General features: G+C 32.1%; 1 protein-coding gene across 2 annotated transcripts in view; it reads left to right on the plus strand.

The window, feature by feature from the left end:
• The window catches only part of LOC128678238 (leucine-rich repeats and immunoglobulin-like domains protein 2), a 51,355-nt gene extending 41,128 nt beyond the window's left edge, over positions 1–10,227 (plus strand). Inside the window, exons 7-10 of one of the 2 annotated variants that reach the window (XM_053759648.1) lie at positions 1,763–1,965; positions 5,994–6,090; positions 7,125–7,183; positions 7,747–10,227. In XM_053759648.1, coding sequence (XP_053615623.1) covers positions 1,763–1,965; positions 5,994–6,090; positions 7,125–7,183; positions 7,747–7,758 — 371 coding nt within the window. In that variant the 3' untranslated portion in view covers positions 7,759–10,227. The remainder of the gene's footprint in view (positions 1–1,762; positions 1,966–5,993; positions 6,091–7,124; positions 7,184–7,746) is intronic. The other variant, XM_053759647.1, reaches the window with a different exon arrangement.
• Positions 10,228–22,089: the final 11,862 nt, after the last annotated feature.

Here is a 22,089-nt window from a genome sequence, read left to right on the forward strand (position 1 = left end):
GCGTGACAACGATATCAGAATTAGATATTCCCAATCAAATATTGTGTCACGACCATAGCTTTAGTATCAGTCAACTTTAACGTTTACTTAAAGCAGCGCAGAACAACGTAATGCCGTCGAAACGACTGCGACGCGCAAGTTAAAGATAACTTCAACATTGACAGGTGCAACTCACTCTAAGGGTGGGTTGCACCGTCAACGCCGTTAACTTTAACGTGCACAGAAAAACGCAAAGTACGCCATGTTGTTTAAAAGTCAACGACGCGCTGGTTAAAATTAACGTAAAATTTGACAGTGTAACTTAATCTAAATCATCACGAATAAAGGAATTAGTGCATAGACGATAAGATAGTATCCAAAATATCGGTTTAAATAATTTATTTTCTCAGTAGAATTACATAATTCACTTATAGAGAAAATACAAGTAAGTATAAAATTTAATAACTATTGTACGTACCATTGAACAATCTATACAATGGATGGACATGCCATCAGAAAGCATGAATCAAATCAAATCATTTATTCAAAATTAGGCTTAAAATAAATATAATAATAAAATTATATTCGACCACAGGCACTTTTCATATTCTAAATAAAATTATATTTATCATTATTTATTTATTATTTTTTTATCAGTAATATAACAATGTAAGTACACAATCAAGTACGTAGTCAAAAGGTATACTGAAACATTATGATTGTGATCGAGTGCTGATGACAGGAAATATATAAATATACATAATTAACCAACTTTTAATAAGAGATCGAGCTGACCTGAGTTGACGCGTGATTCAGCTATCGCGAGGCTCAACCACAATTAGAGGGAACCTTCCGACCCGATCCACGACGCCGCCACCGGTTTGACCATTTGAGTTTGCATGACATACTCGATCTCCATGAACTAAAATAATAGATATGTCACTTTCAGACATTTTGCACTAGGGTGTACTTTCACTGCTTATTCATATAACAATATGTACATAAATAGTAGAAGCATATTATGGATTTTAAACGACCATTTCTGTTATTAAGTAAGTAAATCACCCGATTAGTTTATTTACATTTGTTTATTCATATAGATACAATAGACTTATGACTATTTATAAAAAAAATGTTTAAGTTCATTTTACAGCAAAATATTTAAAATTAATATTGTTTGTACTAAAAGGAAAACCAAACGCTTGCAATATTCGCTTCATTGCATATTTACTCAGCAAAGATTCTTTAACCGTATTTACAGACATGCGGTTCATAATGTCTCATTTTATTTTCAAACCAGCGACCCGGCCCGGTCTTCGTAATATCTAATAAGTTGTTTTGTATGTATATTTTACGGCTAAATCCTGAAGTGCGGCGGCACCTAGGTACAACCTGATATACCTAGGTGTAGCCAGAATATTTTAGGCTAGATCTAGATTTAGCGGTTTTCTAGAGCTTTATGAAAACATCGAGCAAAATATTCGACTTTAATATTAACCTGTATATAATAAATTTGATATCATAAATGAAAAAAACAATATAGTATAAGGCTAGGACTCCACCAATGCTGGGCTATGCTAACCGATATCAAGTTTCAACCAACCAATAGAATTTTATTTGTCAAAATATATGAAATCTTATTAATTTATATCACACAGTTTCCCATCTAGCTGAGTATTAAACAACCAATAGAAAAAAAGACGAAATTCTATATTGGTTGTTTGAAACTTCGCACAGCTACGTTCGAATCCGTTCCTCATAAGGGTTTGTTTGTTTGTTTCAGCACCAGAAATGAAAATGAGTAAAGAAGCTTTTCTGGAAACAGGGGAGACCTTGTCGTTAAAATGCGCCGTGCTTCACTTGTACCCGGGGGAAGTCAGTCCAGAGCTGCACTGGTTTAGAGGCAACAGTACATCCTCCCTGGATGAAGTCAGGGGCGGCGTGTTAGTCGAGACTGACCACTTGACCATGACCAGCCATCTGCAGGTAATATTTGTGGCTTATTTAGCATTTTCAATCGTATTACTCATAGATGAGGTAAATATATACGATTTTCTTGGCAGTATTATTATAAAGAAATTTTTAAAATTCCATACGTGTATAAAACCGCGTGCGCTTGTGTTTTATGTGGATCCTAACTAATATTATAAATGTGAAAGTAAGTTTGTTTGTTTGTACGCTCTATCTACTCAAGCAATCTTCTTAAAATTTTGCATACATAGTTTGAATACGGAAAAGGACATAGGGTACCATTCATCTTGGAACAATAACTCCCTTGGGAAATCACGCGAAGCCGCGGGCAAAACCTAGTGTATACTTGTAAAACTTTAGTTTCAATAATGAGCAAGAGTTTAACCGTAAGAACCCGTATATAGCCTGAAGTATTAGGGTTTGCATCTAGACCGAGCTGTTGTAACAACAACAAAAGTGTTCCACACCGTTTCAACTCGCTAACAACTTTCGGTATAATTATCATTTGAAGGGAGGCCGTTTGGCAAGAACTTGCCTTGAAGTGTATTGGGCTTGCCAAATGTCAGAATTTAAATTGTCATTTTATTTCTTGAAGAAATTGTAGGTACTTTATGTAATAAGATTTACATTACATTTGTTTGTAGTCACAACATCGCAGATTGCTTTATTTGCTAACGTATATTTCGTGTGTTGTTACGAAACTGAGAATTAAACTTACATAATAAATTAGCTCCGCCCCAGGGCTTCGCTTCCATGGGGAATTGTGTGTATTATCCCAGTTTATATCCTACCCGTGTACCAAATTTCATAATAATCCGTCCAGTAGATTTTGCGTGAAAGAGTAACAAACGTGTATGTTTGTCACTCTTTAGGGTAGTTATTTGTACAATTTAGGGCTAGTTGCAACAGTCAACTTCGACGTTGACTTTGACCTGTACGTCGTTGATGTTTGACAAAATGGTGTATTTTACGTTCACTTAGCAAAATCATCGTTTGGCCAAACGATGGAGCCATAAAATTAAAAAGTGAAGTGAGTGATAATATTACGTTACACAAGTCAACTTTGACAGAATAACAAGATTAATTAGTAGAATAATTAGACTTTTCATTCGATTCTAGTTTTGTTATTTCATGAAATAAATCATAGAGACGAACTATTAAAGCATGTTACCTCTCAAATCAATTAATAATTATCACGTCGAGTTGAAAGTTATGACTTTCAAAATCTCGAAAAACCTATAATAATGTACGAAAGATGGTTTGTTTTATATAAGCAAACTCTCGGGCCATAAGTGATGGAATATTTAAGTCGCCACTTACACTTTTCCAAGGATATATTGCGGTAATTTAGAAAACCGAGGTAAAATTACTGGGCGTTGAGCGTGGTGTGGATACGGCTTTATTTCGGCTAGAGTTGCTTCTTCATAGGGTTTATAAAGTTTCTCTGAACTAGTATGAATATATAGTTTCGTTTTGCAGGGAATACGGGTTGTGAAACTTTATAAACGGTTAGTTTAATAAACTGTGTTTATGGCGCGTAGGTTTTAAAAAATATATGATAAATATCACACAGTTTAAGTTAGAACCAAAGTAATATCGAGACTGTGGTTCTCATGGGATACTAACTCAACGATACTTCATCTTTCAATTTCGTCCGAGCGTTTTCCCGTTTGCTTCTGCAGCCATTGATACTTTTTCGACTCCACTTCGTACACACCACAGCCGGCCAGTTCTCCACAGCTGCCAGATAGCCAGGAAGTCTATCTACTAGGCCATTTACGTATTTGGGCTATTATCTATGAATATTATTAGTATAATAAACTGTGTTAGTAAAAAATAAATCTCCACGAAAATCTGTGCCAATAGGACTTTAAATTACGTAATTTAAAGTCCTATTAGCACAGCAGCGGTCGAGTGTCCCAAAAAACATCTCGAGAATCAAAACACGACATTATGTAAAATCCATAAATCTATTAAAATCACATAACAGGAGATAACACCGTGATATTTAACAATATATTTTCTGATCGGGTTTCAGTTCCGATACTCTGTTATTTATTGCCAATGTGATAATAATTTTATGCAAAACGATACTAGGTACATTATAAATGTATCCGTAAACATAAAACGAATCTAGTGGCCAAGTAAAATGATTAAGTCAGAAATTAGACTTTCACAGGTACTTTTTAAATTATTTATATTATTGTAAATTACGTGTAATTTACACAGTATATATTTTTAATGAAATTACTATTTGTTTAAAAAATAAAAAAAATAATAGTACCCATTTCACAAGAAGCTATAATCTATTGTTATTTCGGTGGAATGCGTTAAAACTTCGAAATAAACTCATTTATATATTGTTGACCCTATCATCCCAGAAGGGCTTAACACTATTGTTTTTTATATATTTTTGTCTCTAATAGTTAACGGCTAAGGAAGAAGCCGAAAAAATTTTTTCCAAAAAAATCCATACATATTCCTTTTATTAAACTTTACAAGTAAAATCGCTAAACTAAAATGGAAATCGCTGAAATATATATAAAAAAATATTGAAAAATATATATTACATGTATACCGATATAAAATTTTATGATGTTAGCAGAATTATCATATGTCATAGAAGCGTAAGCTTAAATGCGTTTTGAATGGTGCTTTAAATTCCAAAGCCTATATAGCTTTTATCTCGTGAAAGCCGAAAGCTCGCGTTGGATCGGAGTAATTTAATGCTTTTTTATACATGCACCATTTTATTAGAAAAGGTTTTATTTTTATGGCAAAAATTTTCTAACAATACAAAAGAAATGCATGAAACCAATATCACTACAGACCTACAAATTGTGAATTCATAACCGAACCTCAATAAACGTATATTACACTTACATCTATTATTTTTATATAAATATTATGCATATATTAAAAACTAGGTCGATTTATAAGAAGTTATTTAATACACATTTTTTTAATATATGCTTATATTTCATAATTTTCACGGAAGCAGATTTGATGAGAAAGCGGTCCGGTTCGTCCCGGTTTCGCTCGGTTAAAAAAACGTAATAAATTATACATCTACATGAAAAGCAGTAAAGTAATTTTGGAGTTTATCGCGAACAGACATACAGAGAGACAGACAGACGCGGCAGAGGATTATGTTTTATACGTAAAGAAAGGATATTATATAAAAATAACTACATGGAGGGAAAAGTAAAATATAGACATGTATGTTTTAAAAGGTTTATTTTTTCTTAATGTTAGACAAAATAATATCACAAATAAATCGCCAAGATAACGACAAATCGCGAAAATATAAAGTAAAACATTTTTATACCGTAGCAATATCTCAGAAGAGACAATATTTGCCGATTGATTTCCGCGATTTCACTGAGAACACATTCACGACATGTCTGGATAGACGGATAAACAGGACAGCAATATGTGTACCTGAAATTGTCTGTGTAATAACTTTTTTGTTTTCTCTGCAGTTTGATTTTGACGACCTCGGTGGCGCAGTGGTAAAGTGCTTGCCTCTGAACCGAGAGGTCCCGGGTTCTGGTCATGATGGAAAATGATATTTTTCTGATTGGCCCGGGTCTTAGATGTTTATCTATATAAGTATTTGTTATAAAATATAGTATCGTTGAGTTAGTATCCCAAAACACAAGTCTCGAACTTATTTTGGGGTTAGCTCAATCTGTGTGATTTGTCCTATATATTTATTTATTTATAGATATCTGTCTATATATACTAATGTATAAATAATACATTCGTCTGCTTAGTTGTGATATCAATCCACATTTGTTAATTGAAGTCCTTAGAGAAAAGGCTGCGGTGAAGTTTGTTGCGCCGCTTTTTGTTCACCTGCGCTTTGGAAGTCAGCAGTAGTCTTAGTTTTAAGCAATTTTTTGACGTCATGTAATTTATATCATCCTAAATAGAATAAAACAATACAATATACAATACATTTGATGCTAATATGTATGACAGAGTAAGACTTGGCTTAAAATCAAATAAATGAATGTAATAAATAATAATTTTGACAACAGGTGGCGCGACTAAAAATTGAAGACGCCGGTAACTATACATGTGTCTTAGAAGCACCTTTGCGAATGAGAGCCACTGCCAGGGTACACGTGTTACAAGGTAATGTTAATTAATTTATATTACTTTTTCTTGAGACCGTTGTCATCCAATGCTAAATGTGGGCCTCTAGCAATGCACGTCTTTCTCTACTATCTACTAGTTTTCTAAATTTTCTTATTATTAGCTAACTGACGCTAGATTTGTAGTTTATAAATGTATAAAATAATAAAATGTATAAATGACTAACGTACTCCATCGAGGCACTGTAGGTTTACCTACAGTGCCTCGATGCAAATATAGCAAAAAAATATTTATATTTTTTTGCTATATTTGCATCGGTTCGTAAGGTAGACGTTAATTCATTCATTCAAACTTTATTGTCCAATTAAATATATATTAAACCAATTGCGTAATTTGTATTAAAATTTAAAGACAAAAAAATTATCGCAATAGGTTTTGCTAAATAAAAAACATATATTGTGTTAGCTAGATTGTAAAAGTTATTCAAGAGAGATTTCCCAATTGCCACTAACAACAGTAATTACGTGACCTTAAAATTTGGCAACTCTTGATTGTGTCGACAGTTTATAAGACTACATTCATGTCAAAAAATACACATCTTATTATGTACTACCTTTGCCCGTAGCTTCGACCGCGGCTTCAACCGCGTGAGTTTACTTCCTTAAAAAAAATCGAAGTAAAATCTCAGTCGTTCTTTTATCGCATACTAAGACTCGTAAAAACTATATGTTTTAAATTCGTATTATTTTCCCAAGTTTAATTTCAGTTTTGGTACACGGTGCATCTGTTATCCTCGGTACACATTAAGAATGTGTAACACAAGTTTCAATTCAACCATTACTAAGTTAAAAGTAGCTTAACTAGAATTGTTCAGAGGGAAATAAATTCAGAAAGTTATCTCTCCAGCTACTTTCCTACCGAAATGGAACTCATTTCCGAAAAGACATCTGTTGTTACTAAGAAAACTTTACGCTCAAGTTCTGGATTTTATTCAGTTTTGATGCAAGATGTTGTTATTTAAATGTTTTTTTTTTTTAATTTTGCCTATTTAGTTTTTCATTATTCTTTCCCAGATCTACTGGTAGAAATTTCTACAGGAATAAGGAGTAACTTTGTACTTAGTATCCTATTTGTAAGTTTTATATTTACACTGTTATGTTGTGTACAATTGTACATAAATGAATAAATTTTAACACGTTAGCGACTTCAAGAGTCACAAGAGAAGATTATTGCCATTTGTATTTACATTATATTCTGCTTCACTTTAAATGAATTGGTGATATTTTCATGGTCAATAAGTCATATGTCAATATGAATCTCAATTTCACATATAATCCATACAGTTAAACGTGACCATTTTACTCCATAGATGGTCTACGAAATTTTATGTCGTAGATGGTCTACGAACTTCTACGTTTTAGTCTACGAGAGTCGATGCTAAAAATAATCTGAGAAAGTTTTAACATCGTAAATTAAAAGCTTTCATATTTTTAGGTTATGGGTGTGTTATGCCCGTTTCTATGCCATCGGACCCGCGATACATGCTTAGTGCTTAGTGTGGACCATTGGGTGTTGTCCAATCGTTTATTTATTGAACAGATATAATTTCATTCAATGTATTAACTTTAAATATGAAAGTCATGTTTTAATCACTTTAAAATTAGTATAAGCACTGATATACAATTTTGTTCACAGGGTCAAGCCTAGCCGAACTTCAAAGTGGCGTGAAAACGACTACAAGCTATATGAACCTGCTCCTAGCCTCTATGCTAATGGTTCTTGGAAATGAATATAACTTGAGGTGACCTAACTAAGTAACGGGTTAGATACTGAATAAATTTAAATGTGTGATTTTGTCTGTTACACCATTTTGCGCTTTCAATCTATTTAATGCCGACTATACACTATCGCCAAACTTAGGAGTGTACCGAGCGCACACTAGCGCCACCATCATATTTTTATCAATTTCTTTTAAACAGAGTCAAATTTTAAAAATCTTGCTCGGACTAGATATGCTTCCCTAGATAAATGACTGCATTAAAAAGTATTGTAGTTTTATATTGGACACAGTTGACACAATCTACTGAACGGAACACGGTGGTCACTGAAGTCCGTTTAGTAAATTGTGACTAAAATAGAAAACTATATTAATGTTTAATTAAGTCCTTTATATAGCATACCATAATTTGTCCACGCTCGATTTTTAAAATTTGCTTTTATTGAAAATAAATTGATAGTGGCGCTAGTGTGCGCTCGGTGCAATGCCGACGCGATCGAACGTATATAGATGGTGGCCAGATGGAGAAAGAATCTTTTTTTTTAAGATAATTCACTTTACAAGCATACTACGAATGGATTCTTATCCACTGCACAGACTTCTGTTTTTTCTCTTATCCGTCAACCTCGGATTCAAATATATTGTATTTTTAAAACTAATACCTACTAAGCCAGAATATGATCATAGAGGTTTACAGTACATTGAACAGTTTGGATGAGTTTATTTACCTAAAGAAAAACCAGTAATGTACGTCGATACAGCGAAATTTGGCGAACTGTTTGTCTATAGTGTTTAGCCGGGGATAAGGAGCCACATACGCTAATACTGGCATAATTATATTATTTAGTTAATTAACAAAAGAAAATTGTGGTGGCTAGTGTGCGGCTCTCATATTGAATTCATTGGATTGGCTATTCTCCAACTAGTGACATTTTTTTTCTAATGTCAAAAACAAAATTTTATTTGGAGTTTGTATGATCGTAATATTGAGATGTCACAAATTTTGGAGTCAAAAAGCATTTTAATTATACTTTAAAGAGACCGAAAAAAAAATTAAATCTCGTAATTAATAAAACTGATCAATTAAATTATTGACATTTAATTATCGTGTTTGATATTTCAATATCATCATACATTTTATATTTTACCCAGTCGAAGCCAATTATTGAAATTGCAACAAATTAAAATAAGTGTGAGATTATTTGGAATTTTAATCCTCAAGTCCAGATTTAACCGTATTAATGTTTTTTTTTTAAGTAAAAATGTAATATAATTTTATCAAAAAAAAAAAATCGGATATCTGACAAATCGACTCTCAAATGGTTATTAATAATATGGTGTAGGAGCAAAATCGCATCATTTTTGTTCGAAGTGATTTGTAAAAATGTATACCTACCTAAATTAATTAAATCTCAAAGTTTGAACGTGTTCACTCAAATATTAGTAGTAATCAAAATCACACTTTTGCAATAATAATAATAAAGTACATTTTTATTTCTCTTTGTAATTTTTGGAACGTCGAACGCGAACATCTTTTTTGTGAAAAAAGTATTTTTTTATTATACCAAGACAATTTTACACATTTATATCATTGTTTACAAAAAAAAATCGCAAGCATATACGGTAACAGTCAACTGCACATCAAACTTTGCAAATTTATTGCAAACTCGCCGCTATTTCCGCGCCATAAAGGGTTCATGAAGGGCAATTTGATGTGCTGTTGACTGTACCAAGACAATTGGTTTACGTTTGTTATTAATTAGTTTATATATGTACTATGTACTTCATACAATGAATACAATATGGTGATCCTTCTGGTAAACCCGTCCTAGGATCTTAAAATGGACCATTAGTGAGAATGTATAATAATAATTGTAATATATAAAAGTAATTGTGAAAAATTAAGTTCAACAACAACAAATGTTTGCCAGGGATTGAATTTCTGGCATTTTTAGGGTTCCGTAACTCAATAGGGAAAATCAACATCCCAATCCCTCGTAAAATCAACAGCGTCTGTCTGTCTTTCCGACATTCAAACATAATTTTTTCTTCGAAACTGCTAGAAAAATCCGAAAAATAAGCTTTTTCAATTGATATGTCATAAAATATGTTTTACGTTATTAGCACCCAAAACAAAATAGATTTATTTAAGTTACTTGGTCATCTTTGATGATATACTTATACATATATGTGTACAAAATTTCAGTGTAATTAGGGAGAAATCTAGCTTTGTAAAGGTCGAACATTCAGACAGACCCATGAAAAAGAAAAAAATCCTAATGTGCCGCATGTAATCATGGTACGGATCCCTCTTTAAACGAGTCCAACTCACTCTTCATAGTCGTGTTCCTCATGGCTGAGGGTCGTGGTCATTACGTGGAATGAAACACACACAACAACTTTCTTGGCATTATTGGAGTGGTTTGCCATTGCCTTCTCCATGCCATACCCAAGTTAATAAGAATCAACCAGTGTGCAGGTTTCCTCACTATGTTTTCCTTCACCGGAAGCAATTGGTGATCGTTTTTTAAAGTATTGCAATGTGTTTCGATTCATATTATACTAGCGACCAGTACTGACTTCGCTCGGGTAAAAAACACAATAAATTATACACCTAAACCTTACTCAGGAACCACACTATCTATTGGTGTAAGCCGCATAAAAATCCGTGCAGTACTTTTTGACTTTATCGGGAACAGACAGACGCGGCAGAGGTTTTTATTTTATAATATGTAAGGAACATAATCTCTATCATATCGAAAATATTTTCTGTATGCATATCACATTTTTTCTATTTATCTTTATTTTATAGTGAACCCATCCGACTTCAATCTATCGTATAATCTTTTTTAATCAATTTCCTATATGTATAGATGTTGTATATTTGATGTTTCCAATATAATGCACTAAATTTGTAAATATATATATGTACTTCATGTAATAGTTGAACTAACTCACTTAATGCACAAAAAAATATTATCTTTTAGAACTGTCCTTTTTTTTTTAATTAGAAGAATGAAAACGTATCTTATATTTTTATAAGAACGGCGATGTTGAATTTTATTGTAAAAAGTTTTATTTAGTTAATTGTGACATTTTAAAAATATCACGCGTCTAGATAGATGATCGTTTTACGTCTAAATCTAATAAATCAAACATTATCATATCAAATAAACATGAATATCATAAAATTAGAAATTGTAATATCTATATGAAATATATCAAATATATTAGAATAATGTTGTTATTAAATTGTAATAGTAAAATAATTTATCCTACTTTCAGTACTTCACTACAAAAAAAAAAGAAATTATTTATTTATTATCTAAGAGTATTCGTCGACAAAACAAATAAAATTGTCAAAATATTATTTTTTCCACGGAAATGTTAGGTATCTATGTTAAAATAATTTTCACGTGAATTAATAAACATATCGGTGCTTCTGTTGACTGTTAATTTAGCGTTAACTATAAAAATGTATTTAAATTTTATTACATGAATAAATTGTACAATATTGTGATAACATAAGTTTTTATAATAAACATATGAGTATGAACAATTTTTTATTTATTAAACCAAAGGAAAAATACCACACCATCATTTTCCAAACTTTAAAACATCAAACGAAAAATATGAAATGAAACGGTGGTGGTCCAGAGATCGAAATGGTTCCCCAGATTCGAATCCTACTTGTGCCACATGAGTTTGTATACCAATCTGACTCATGTATATCTGACTCATGACTCATGTATAGTAGTTTTAATTAACCATTACTTATTTCGATGAAGGGTTTTCATTCTCTTGAAGCAATTGTTGTGAAAAGATATACGATGGTTGACAATTTAAGTTCTATTTAGTGTGTACGCGACTACTTGCCACTAAATGTCGGTGGGTAGTTGTAAAAGACATGACAGAGAGCGAAGTGCGAGTTTGCATTTCACTTCTCACTATCGAATCGATTCGAAATGAGACGCAGCGACCCAATCACATTGTAGTGTGGTTGTCGTTGCGTCACAATGGCGTGCTGTGATTGGTTAGCTCACTCCGAATCGACTCAATGGTAAGATGTTAGCAAAGTTACACACAAAGTATATATTCCACTTGAATAAAATCTGATACCAGTTTTAGTACAATAAAACACTCGAAAAGAACGAAGACTATTTGGTATTTATATGTAAATCGTGGTGAATTATATACTATTTGGTGATATGTGTTTGTTTGACAGGTAAGTCCTTCTCACACACGGAATAATAGTGTTCTCACCACTAGTCACTAACAGTGTTTGCAGTTGACCTTTCAGTTCCCGCGCAGCCCGTTTGGACTGCGATCCTATTGTTATTCAACTGTCTATATTTTCTACTAATTACTAATTATAACATACTTAGATTACAGAAGTACTATAAATTCTGTATCTACAAATTACTAGGAATAATTACAATAAATTGTATAAATCTGACGCAACAATACTTAAAGATAAATCTAGCTAATTTGTAACTTCTGTCTATATTTACTTCTGATGAAAATTTCATCACACTCTTACAAACTTAACAAACAATCTTGGTTTACTTAACATTTTGTTATAAAAACAAAAATTCTTAAATATCACAGATCCTGAAAAAAATCGGCGAATAAATTGGAGTGCTCGACGCGCGATCAGATGTGTTATGTTTTGGAAACAATGCGTCAAAGGATTTAGGCAGCTTTGCTGTAGTTGTCCACGTTAAAAGCGAAGAGCGTTTATTAACTTCCTTGACTATATAGTAAAAGAGATATACCCTTCTATATAGCTCCCGTACAATACACCCAGTAGGGTATACTCAGATGGGTGTATGTGTAGTAAGGGAGCTTAATATCAAACAAAGATTTTCTTTCATAGGCGATCCTTAGGAAGGATTCTTCTTCATAGTCGTATTCCTCATGGCTGAGGGTCGTGGTTATTACGTGGAATGAAACACACACAACAACTTTCTTGGCATTATAATGGAATGGTTTGCCATTGCCTTCTCCATTTTACACACAAGTTAATAAGAATCAATCAGTGTGCAGGTCTCCTCACGATGTTTTCCTTCACCGGAAGCAAGTGGTGGTCGATGAAAACTACTATACATGAGTCAGATTGGTATACAAACTCATGTGGCACGAGTAGGATTCGAACCTGGGACCTTTCGATCCACAGGCGGGCGTCTTAACCATTACACTACCACCGCTTCCGCACCGCTTAGGAAGGATACCTTTGCCTAAATATGATGTCAAAGGTAAGAAACCAGAAATTCTGACTAAATGAAGAAAAAAAATGTAATTATTATAAGATCTAATGAAACATAATTATTGTGATTAGCAAATTAGCTTCAGGTAAATGTGTTCTTGTAATAATTATTGTCAAACTTATTAAAAAGATATAAATATACAGAAATAATAAAAAAAGCAATGTTATAATTTAAGAATAAACGTCGCATATGTCATGCACGTGACAATAAAATTGAATTAAATGTTATATAGTTATTAGGTAAAGTTAATAAATACCAGATTATAAATAATAGAACACTGTTAGTAAGCCTATGTCAATATTTGGCTGTAGTTTGTAGCTTATGTAGTTTGTAATTTGTAGCTTGCATTAATATAAAAATTGACGTGAAAAAGTGACTGTGAAGGTCTAATTTCTGAATAAATTATTTTAAATTGTTTCTTTATATAAATAAGTAAACGGCTCGATGATAAATTTAACCTTTTATTAATCGCTTTAATTTAAATTTCCGCTTTACGTTTGTACCTTAAGCTGTTGTCGTCAGCTTAGGACTTTTTTGTTTCTTGTTCCCATGCATCACTCAGTAGGCTTTCTCTGTACTCGGTGAATTTTTCCATAATAACGCTAAATTTCTGTCTATCCGTCACGAAATGTGAACAGTTCACACCAGTGTGAACTCTTGCAAATAAAATGGCAAACAGTTTACTTTTGTCATGCGGAAAATGATAAAGGAATTGTAAGATATGAGGAATGTGTTAACTTGTAATTCTCTTTCTCTCTTTTCCATCTGAGCGTTTTTCCGGTTTCTTGCGCCACCATAGAGTGTCGGAGCCCAGGGTCCACTATCCTACTTACTTCTCCTCCACTTTACAATGGCTTCCACCTTTTTGTACCTGAGTCGATTTTTCAAGGATACGCTAAATCATTTTTGATTTTATTAGATTTATTTTTATTCCCACGAAAAGTATTTATTGCAAGTGTATTGACACGATCTTTGATGACGTCAATTCAGCACTTAGGTATCTTTAATCTGAAAATAACTAACTATACCTAATTTAGACCTCATATGAAGAATATAGAAGAAGTTAAAATGAAGACATAAAACCTCTAAATTGGTTTGTTGTAATAAAATATATTATCTAACTGGAGTACAGTCAACAGTATATCAACCTACCCAAATTCATTGCAAACTCGCCGCTATTAGCGCGCCATAGAGGGAGGTATATGCTGGGTAACTTGATGTGCTGTTAACTGTACTCCTGAGAATATAATTATATTGGAAATAAAATGAAGATTATTTAACGGTTCCTTGAAGAATCTACTCAGGTTTCGAGTCAAATAAATTAAATTCCATTATTAAATCTAATTTAATTTTATGAGCACAAGCTATTGTCCGTTGTTGTCGATATCATAATAATACTATATAGTATAAAAACAACTAATAGTCTGTCCATTTGTAAGCTTAGATCTTCAAAACTACGCAACGAATTTTGACGCGGTTTTTTAAATAGATAGCGTGATTCCTAAGAAAGGTTTAGGTGTGTTTATATTATGGTTTTCCCCGAGAGAAACCGGGACGGTCGCTAGTATAGGATAAATATGATATGTATTTTTGACAGATTTTTGATATTTTTTATAAATTAACTATTTATTATTATTGAATAGTATTAATAATTTCACTTCTGAATTAATTTATACGGCTGTATGCATAAAGCACCTTATGACAACATTTTATATAGATTAAAAAATATTAATGTACCTACAACTAATTCCTAATTAATTTTTCAAACAAATGTAATTACACGCTTGAAAAGTTTGATTGGAAATCAATCCCTAATCAATCAATTTGCTAATTGTAATTTTCAACAATTTAATAGGTTAACCATTAAACTTTTGTTAAAACCCAATACTTTATGTCAATAGCAGAAATCAATTATACTAACTTTGTATAAAGTTTAAAAATCAATTATATTGAAGCAGAAATAGTTTTTATCCGAAAGTTAAGGCGCTATTAACCTTTCTCAAAAGCCGGCAATGCACCGGTGACCCGTATCGGGTTGTTGGTGTCCAAAGGCTGCAGTGTTAGCTTACCATCAGGCAATCCGCATGCTCGTTTGCCCACTATAGGTACGTACAATAAAATAAAAACTAGCGCCAATGTCATTTTTTTACCAATATATTTTATTTGTTGGCGAAAAATAAAATAATAATCTTAACAGATTACTAGTATATCACACATCACACATTTTAATAGAAAATGTTATTTTGTTGTTTTATAATACATTCTAGTCATAGTTGACTTAAATGTGTAATGTTAAGGTTCTAGTATTCTTAAATCGTAAAAAGTACTTATTTTTATTTTGTGCAAATTCGTAAAAAATTACAATCAAAAATCAAATCATTTATTCAGGGCTTCACAGGCCTTTTTCACGACATATTCTAAATTAAATGATATTTAAAGCTACAAACTGCTGGCATTTTGGAACGACCGCTGCTGAGAAGAAATGTCGAAAGAAACTCATTCAAACAGTGTTGGTCCCTATCATGCCAGAAGGGCTTACCATTTTTTAAATATAAATTTATGTATCAAGTTGAATTCATAACTATATATTTTACGTATTTTTTTATAATAAAGCGTTGGTGTCCAATATTTAAGAACACCGCTAGTAAGCTGCAAACAATGCAAAAACGGGACAAAGTCGTTAAAACAATCCCCAGAAAAACAGTCACAAATGAGAAAACGACGGATTGAAATAAATTAATCAAAGAAAAGCTGAGACAATGGCGGATTCTTAATGAAACACTCAAGATACTCGTTCATAATTTCGCCTCACCCGAGTGCCTCCCCGACTAAGATATTAACACTTTTCCTTTAGTTTTTATTAATTTCATTTGTTGAAAAAAAAAATGCCATCTGGAAAATTTAACGCTTTTATTCCGTCGCTACTCGTTTCTGTCCTTTCAAAGTGGGACCCGTCAGAAGAAAAATACTCCAAATAATTACTAGGACTAAGTTTAGCAATACAACCGAAAATATGGTGCAAAAAACACAAAAGGAAAATATGCTTTTTAGTTGATTTTCGTTTATTCGATTTAGTTGATTTAAAATAAGTTGTTTGAATAATGTTGTGTTTTGTTTCCGTGTTAGTTTCAATGATAAATATCATGTTAAGTAAATATTTTAACAATATTAAAGTAATGAACTCATTACTATAATATTGTTAAAATATTATGAATCGGTCTGTCGCTTTTTAACATAAATATCTGATACATTATAATCGTAATATCGCATGCAAATAATAATATGAAGCCGATATATAATATTAAAAGAAAGCAAGGAGTAATATCTTGGCCCTCGTGAAAATAATATAGACTTTAAAAAACTTATTATCTAAAAAAAGTGAAGTCAAAATAAAATAACATATATTTGAAAAACATTTACCCTATTATTTACAATTTAGCCCTTAGCCCTCATATCATAAGGGTTAGAATTGTTTGACGTTGAAAACAGAGTGATATTGGCATAAGTAGCTTACGGTCATGGTCTGATATAAATTGTAGCGCCGTCGACGCTTAGGACCTTGCTCTGATATAGCGACCGCTATCATTCGTACACTTCATTCCATATAAAAATAAACATAACGTTATATTGATATTTTGTTTTTCCATCAGCGTTCAGAGCTATTGACTTGAAATGGATTTTTATCCGTATACTAGCTGCGCCAGTGACGACCTCGGTGGCGCAGTTGTAAAGTGCTTGCCTCTGAACCGAGAGGTCCCGGGTTCGAACCCCGCTCGGGCCATTATGTGAAAAAATGATCTTTTTCTGATTGGCTCGGGTCTTGGATGTTTATCTATATATGTATATGTTATAGAATATAGTATCGTTGAGTTAGTATCCCATAACACAAGTCTCGAACTTAATTTGGGGCTAGCTCAATCTGTGTGATTTATCCTAACATATTCAATAACTTGAAATGTCTTTTTTTATTTGTATACTATCCTCGCCCGAGGCTTCGCTCCCGTGAGAATTTCGCCAAAGTACCCTATGTGTTATTCCATATTATATTCTACCCGTGTACCAAATTTCATAACGATAGTTCCAGTAGATTTTGCGTGAAAGAGTAACAAACAAACATATATACTTACGTCCTCACAAACGTTCGCAATTATAATATTAGTAGGTTTTTTGTGGCATTATAGTTAATGGAAATCTGCTAAAACTGATGTCAGATTTTATTCAAGTCGTCTAAAGGCATCTGACATTACTTTTACGACTACCTACCGTGTCTAGTGGCAAATAGTCGCATACATTCATTCATATCAGTCATTGTAAACAGTTCAGAGCTTTCTTTAAGCGGCCATTTTCCTATAAAAGTCTTCAGCTTATCTACACTCTAAGTTTTCCTTCTGAATTATGCATTACATTGTACATAGTGATACATATTTTTAGACTACGAATGCAATATGAGAAAAAATGCTATCTACTATTTTTTATAAATCCGAAAGACTTATCTCTCCATGTTCCCGATAGCGTTCGGGGTTGTGGAGCCGCGAAGACCGGGATCAGCGTAAAAAAAATATTGAAATTTTACAAACGGTCGCCTGACGTCAACCATCGATAATATACTACAAATACTGTTAAATAGGAAATCGCAATTTTTATTTTATATGCACCATAATAATGTTTGTACAGTATAGGATGAGTAATATATAATATACGTTAATAATTTTATAACGAATGAAAAGGACAATTAAAGTAATTTTGAAATGAACAGCATAGATACCTTTAATATTAATCTTTTGCCCGCGGCTTCTGACCGTGTGAGTATGATCTGTGTAGACAGACAGACAGACTTTCGCATGTTATATTAGTATGGAAGTATGCATTCAAATTCAAATCACGTAAAATTTTCATATGACCTCTGCATAATAATTTCTAATAAAACTAAAACTTTACGAGTATACGTTATCTATTCAGATGTTTGTGTATTTGTTTCTTATAAAGACTGTTTGGATTAAATTAAAATATCCGCATTTTGTGTTATTTATACTTTTTGTGGTGTACCGCAGTTGATTACTTTTGCAGATTAAAGTTTGAGAAATTGTTGAAATAAACAATAAACCACTTGATATGCGTAAATGAAATGGAAAAAACAAAAAGGACACATATTAACACGACGTGAATAACGCGGGATTAGTTCCCAAATATTAAGTATTATTCTAAACTATGTAAGTGGTAAGTATTATTCTAAAATATACCTGAATAATATAATAATAATAGTTTGACCTCGCGAACGCACTATTAAAAAATAAATGTGGATTTTTTCAAAAATGACATAACCGATTTCGGTGCCCCACGAACTTAAAAATTATATTGACAGATCTTACATTATTTTTAAAATTAATTAAAATCAGACCAACGGTTCGAAAGTTATCGCGTTGCAAACATATTATTTTTGCCTCAAGTTGATTTGTAGATACTTATATCTTTGTTTAGCCTGTATTACGTGTCCCACTGCTGGGCAAAGCTCCTCTTTTACCCTCCTCTTTTGTCTTCCAAAGGTGTCTCTCTATCTTCACCCATTTGTTGCCAACCACGCTGAAACTTGTTTAAATCGTCCCGCCATCTTGTTAAATATGGAATAAATATTATTAGTAAATAGTGAAATATATTTATCCGCAACACGCTTCGTCAATAAATGTACATAAATAAATACGCCAATAGAAATACACGAAAATATCCGCAATGCTTCGTCAATATTGAACATTTGAAATATCCGCAATAAGCTTTGTCAAAAATTTCATTCCAAAAGTCTGATCTTATAGTAGGTACGCGGCTTAGAAGTGCCCATAATACTGGCGGCATTTCCACGCTGTATCGCTATGGAAATTCTCTGAGCTAGATGTCTGTCTCTGATCGATCCGCTCAGATATTCTATAAAAATGCCTATTTACTGATAAAAATTCTTGCCTTGATCGGTATGAAGTTATATTTTTATTATACCTACATTTGTTAGTCTGTATGGGTCTGTGTTATTGTAACTTTTTGCCTGAAAACATATTCAAGATTTAAATAAAAAATAATATAATCTAAAGAATGGAATCCAAAACTAGGTTCAAACAAAAATTCCACAATATTAAGAAAAACGAAATAAATATAGGTAACCCAGTGATACAAATCACTCGCCTGGCTCCTCAAAATGAGGGTAAAAACTTGAGTGAGTTAGCTAGCATCATATGTTACATAAACGAGGTGTGAGCTAGTTATATTCAATGACATGATATTTTTTCAGGAAAACACCAAATTTATCTAAAAATATTTCTCCTCGTTAGAGAATAAATTCTAACTGTTATATTGTGTGGTGGAAATCCAAAAATCAAAATTTAATACAAAGAAGGAATACAATTAAATTATTTTATACATTTTCCGGTATTGTACTCGTCCGGCAGAACATGGTAAGTGATCGAAACACGCGATACTGTATTCTGCAACTCGTTAATTTTTATAATTTTCTAATTTCTCGAAGCTGGTAGTTAGGTACTAAATATACGTTATTACATTTATTCCCAAAAGAGCTGAAAAATTCTGAATTACTTATTATTACGGTTTATTATACCGATAGCATTCATAATGTGTTTACTATAACTGTTTTTCGATTAGGAATATTCAGTGCAAAGTAAATTTCAAAATCCAAAACTCATTTTAAAACTGTTACATTTAAATATTTATATGTGTAAATAAAAAATGTAAGATGTGCCTTTGTTAGCAGAGACGCATTATGTTATTGTCAGCATACTGTTGCTGCTGTATGAATGCACCTTTATAGTCTTTAAATACCAATTTAAAATAAAGGTTCTATTGTCCTAAATTTGACGGTGCAACTCACCCTAAGACTTCTCAATTAAGTTGACGTTTTCTTGTTAAAAGTAATTCAAATTCAGAAATTAGATCTACACAGGCGCTTTTACATGATTTTTTTTATCATAGGAATACTAGCGTCCCTTCCCGACTTCACCTGGGTATATCTTTAATTATAGATGCATTAACATTACGTTGATTATATGATTAGCTTATAGTTGGTACAAACTGAATCACAGTAGATGACAAATTATATTACAGCTACACGACAATATTTGAATTAAAAAAAAAACTTTAATTTTTACGCAAAAAGTTTTTTATGCAGAATTAATGTGTTCGTGGACAGCTTCATAAAATAATGTAGTGATGTAAAAATCTACCGGAATATTCTGGCGCCGCGCCAATAGCAGACTCCGGTTCCAAATCGCTTAATTTATGTAACGAAACACCGGAAAATTGGCCTCATTTGAATATCCAATGCTAAAAACCTCTTATTTACGTGATAGTACTTTTAAGTTGCTGATTTTTTAATTCTGTAAGTTTTACAAAAAGTTCTTAGTGGTCAGGAGTTATTTGATTTAGGTCTTGAATGTTACAGTGTTATTTTATTAGTTATATATAATGAAAGTACAGATTATAACGAGTGTATGTTGACGCGAACACACGAGTTGTGAATCGTACTTTCTTTCAAGAGAAAATACAGTGCTTTATACGACACCTGTCCACGCGTATACTAGAAAATATGATTAAAGTACAATTTGTAATGTCCAATTACAACAACGTCCATCAAATATTTACATACACACTAGGTTTTTTATTTATTTTTTAAATTATTCGAATTTTCAGTCAGTCTATATTGTGAATATATATATATTTTTAAATGAATTGTTGTAATTAACTACATACATAATACGAATCTTTCCACCAAATGTTCTTTATATTATCGTAAATTGATTACTTGACAAGGTATAAAAGCAAATGCATATAGGTATTTAAATAACTAAATACAACAATGAATTGTCACTTGATCAGTTTTATTAATTGCGAGATTCACATTTTTTTAGGTCTCAATAAAGTATATTAGAAATCCTTTAACTTTCCTATTTTAAAACTAAAATCCGTGACGTCACAATACATCATTGTTGTACAAGCTCCATATAAAATGTTTTTTTGACATTAAAAAAAAGTAGCTGAAATGCAGTAATTTGATCACGGTGTTACATTACAAGTATGTACATTTCAATTTTATAAGGTGACTATTTGAACAATCTACAATTTCCGCCAAATTATAGTTTGTAGGACGTTTTGCTTTGTGATAGTTCCCACCTCCACTTTCCACTATAGTTTTTCCGCCATACGCAGTTGCTCTGTGATTTTATTTTCCATTATCCTAAAAACTGATAAAAATGCAAACTTGTAATAGACCGGGAAAGCCACAGGTGTCATTTAGGACCGGATTATCCGAATTTCACCGGCTTTGAAGTATTTACCGGTTAAGTATTCGGAGTTTTGCTGAACCACAGTCAAATTATTTGGCTTTCTAAGTATTTAATTAACCTTTGAATTTTGAAGAGGGTATTTATACTCGGAAATTATAACTTTAAGTAAAGTTGAAAGTTTTCATCGCATATTTTTAAGTATCAGATATCAAAATTGAAACAAAAATTTAATAAATCATCTAATTTGCCTTACTGACAATGACGTAATTAATTTGTTTTGACCTGATACTGTAATTGAAACTAATCCTTTTGGATGGATATTTATAACGCCATAAAATGTAAGTTGTCAAAATAACTAGGAAAAATATATGATACCAGACTAAGGACCTAGCCTAGGCAGCTGATATAACAATAGTATTCCCAAGGATTGACGTCAGGCATATACAACCCCAAACACAACCGGGAACATGCGGACACGAGATGGATTATTTAAATAATTATAATTCTATTAAGAAAATAAAGGTTTTAGTTGCATTTCTGAGTGATCCTCTTTGTTTTCTAACATCACTGAAATATAAAATGTATAAAACATTTTTTTTATAGCCTGTATTATGTGTCCCACTGCTAGGCAAAAGCCTCCCCTTCTGTCTTCCAAAGGTCTCTATCCTAAAAAATGTGGTATTACATGAAATTTAAATACTACCGTTTTAAATTA

The sequence above is a fragment of the Plodia interpunctella genome, chromosome 19 (genome assembly GCF_027563975.2).
Source record: "Plodia interpunctella isolate USDA-ARS_2022_Savannah chromosome 19, ilPloInte3.2, whole genome shotgun sequence".
Classification (NCBI taxonomy): Eukaryota; Metazoa; Arthropoda; class Insecta; order Lepidoptera; family Pyralidae; genus Plodia; species Plodia interpunctella.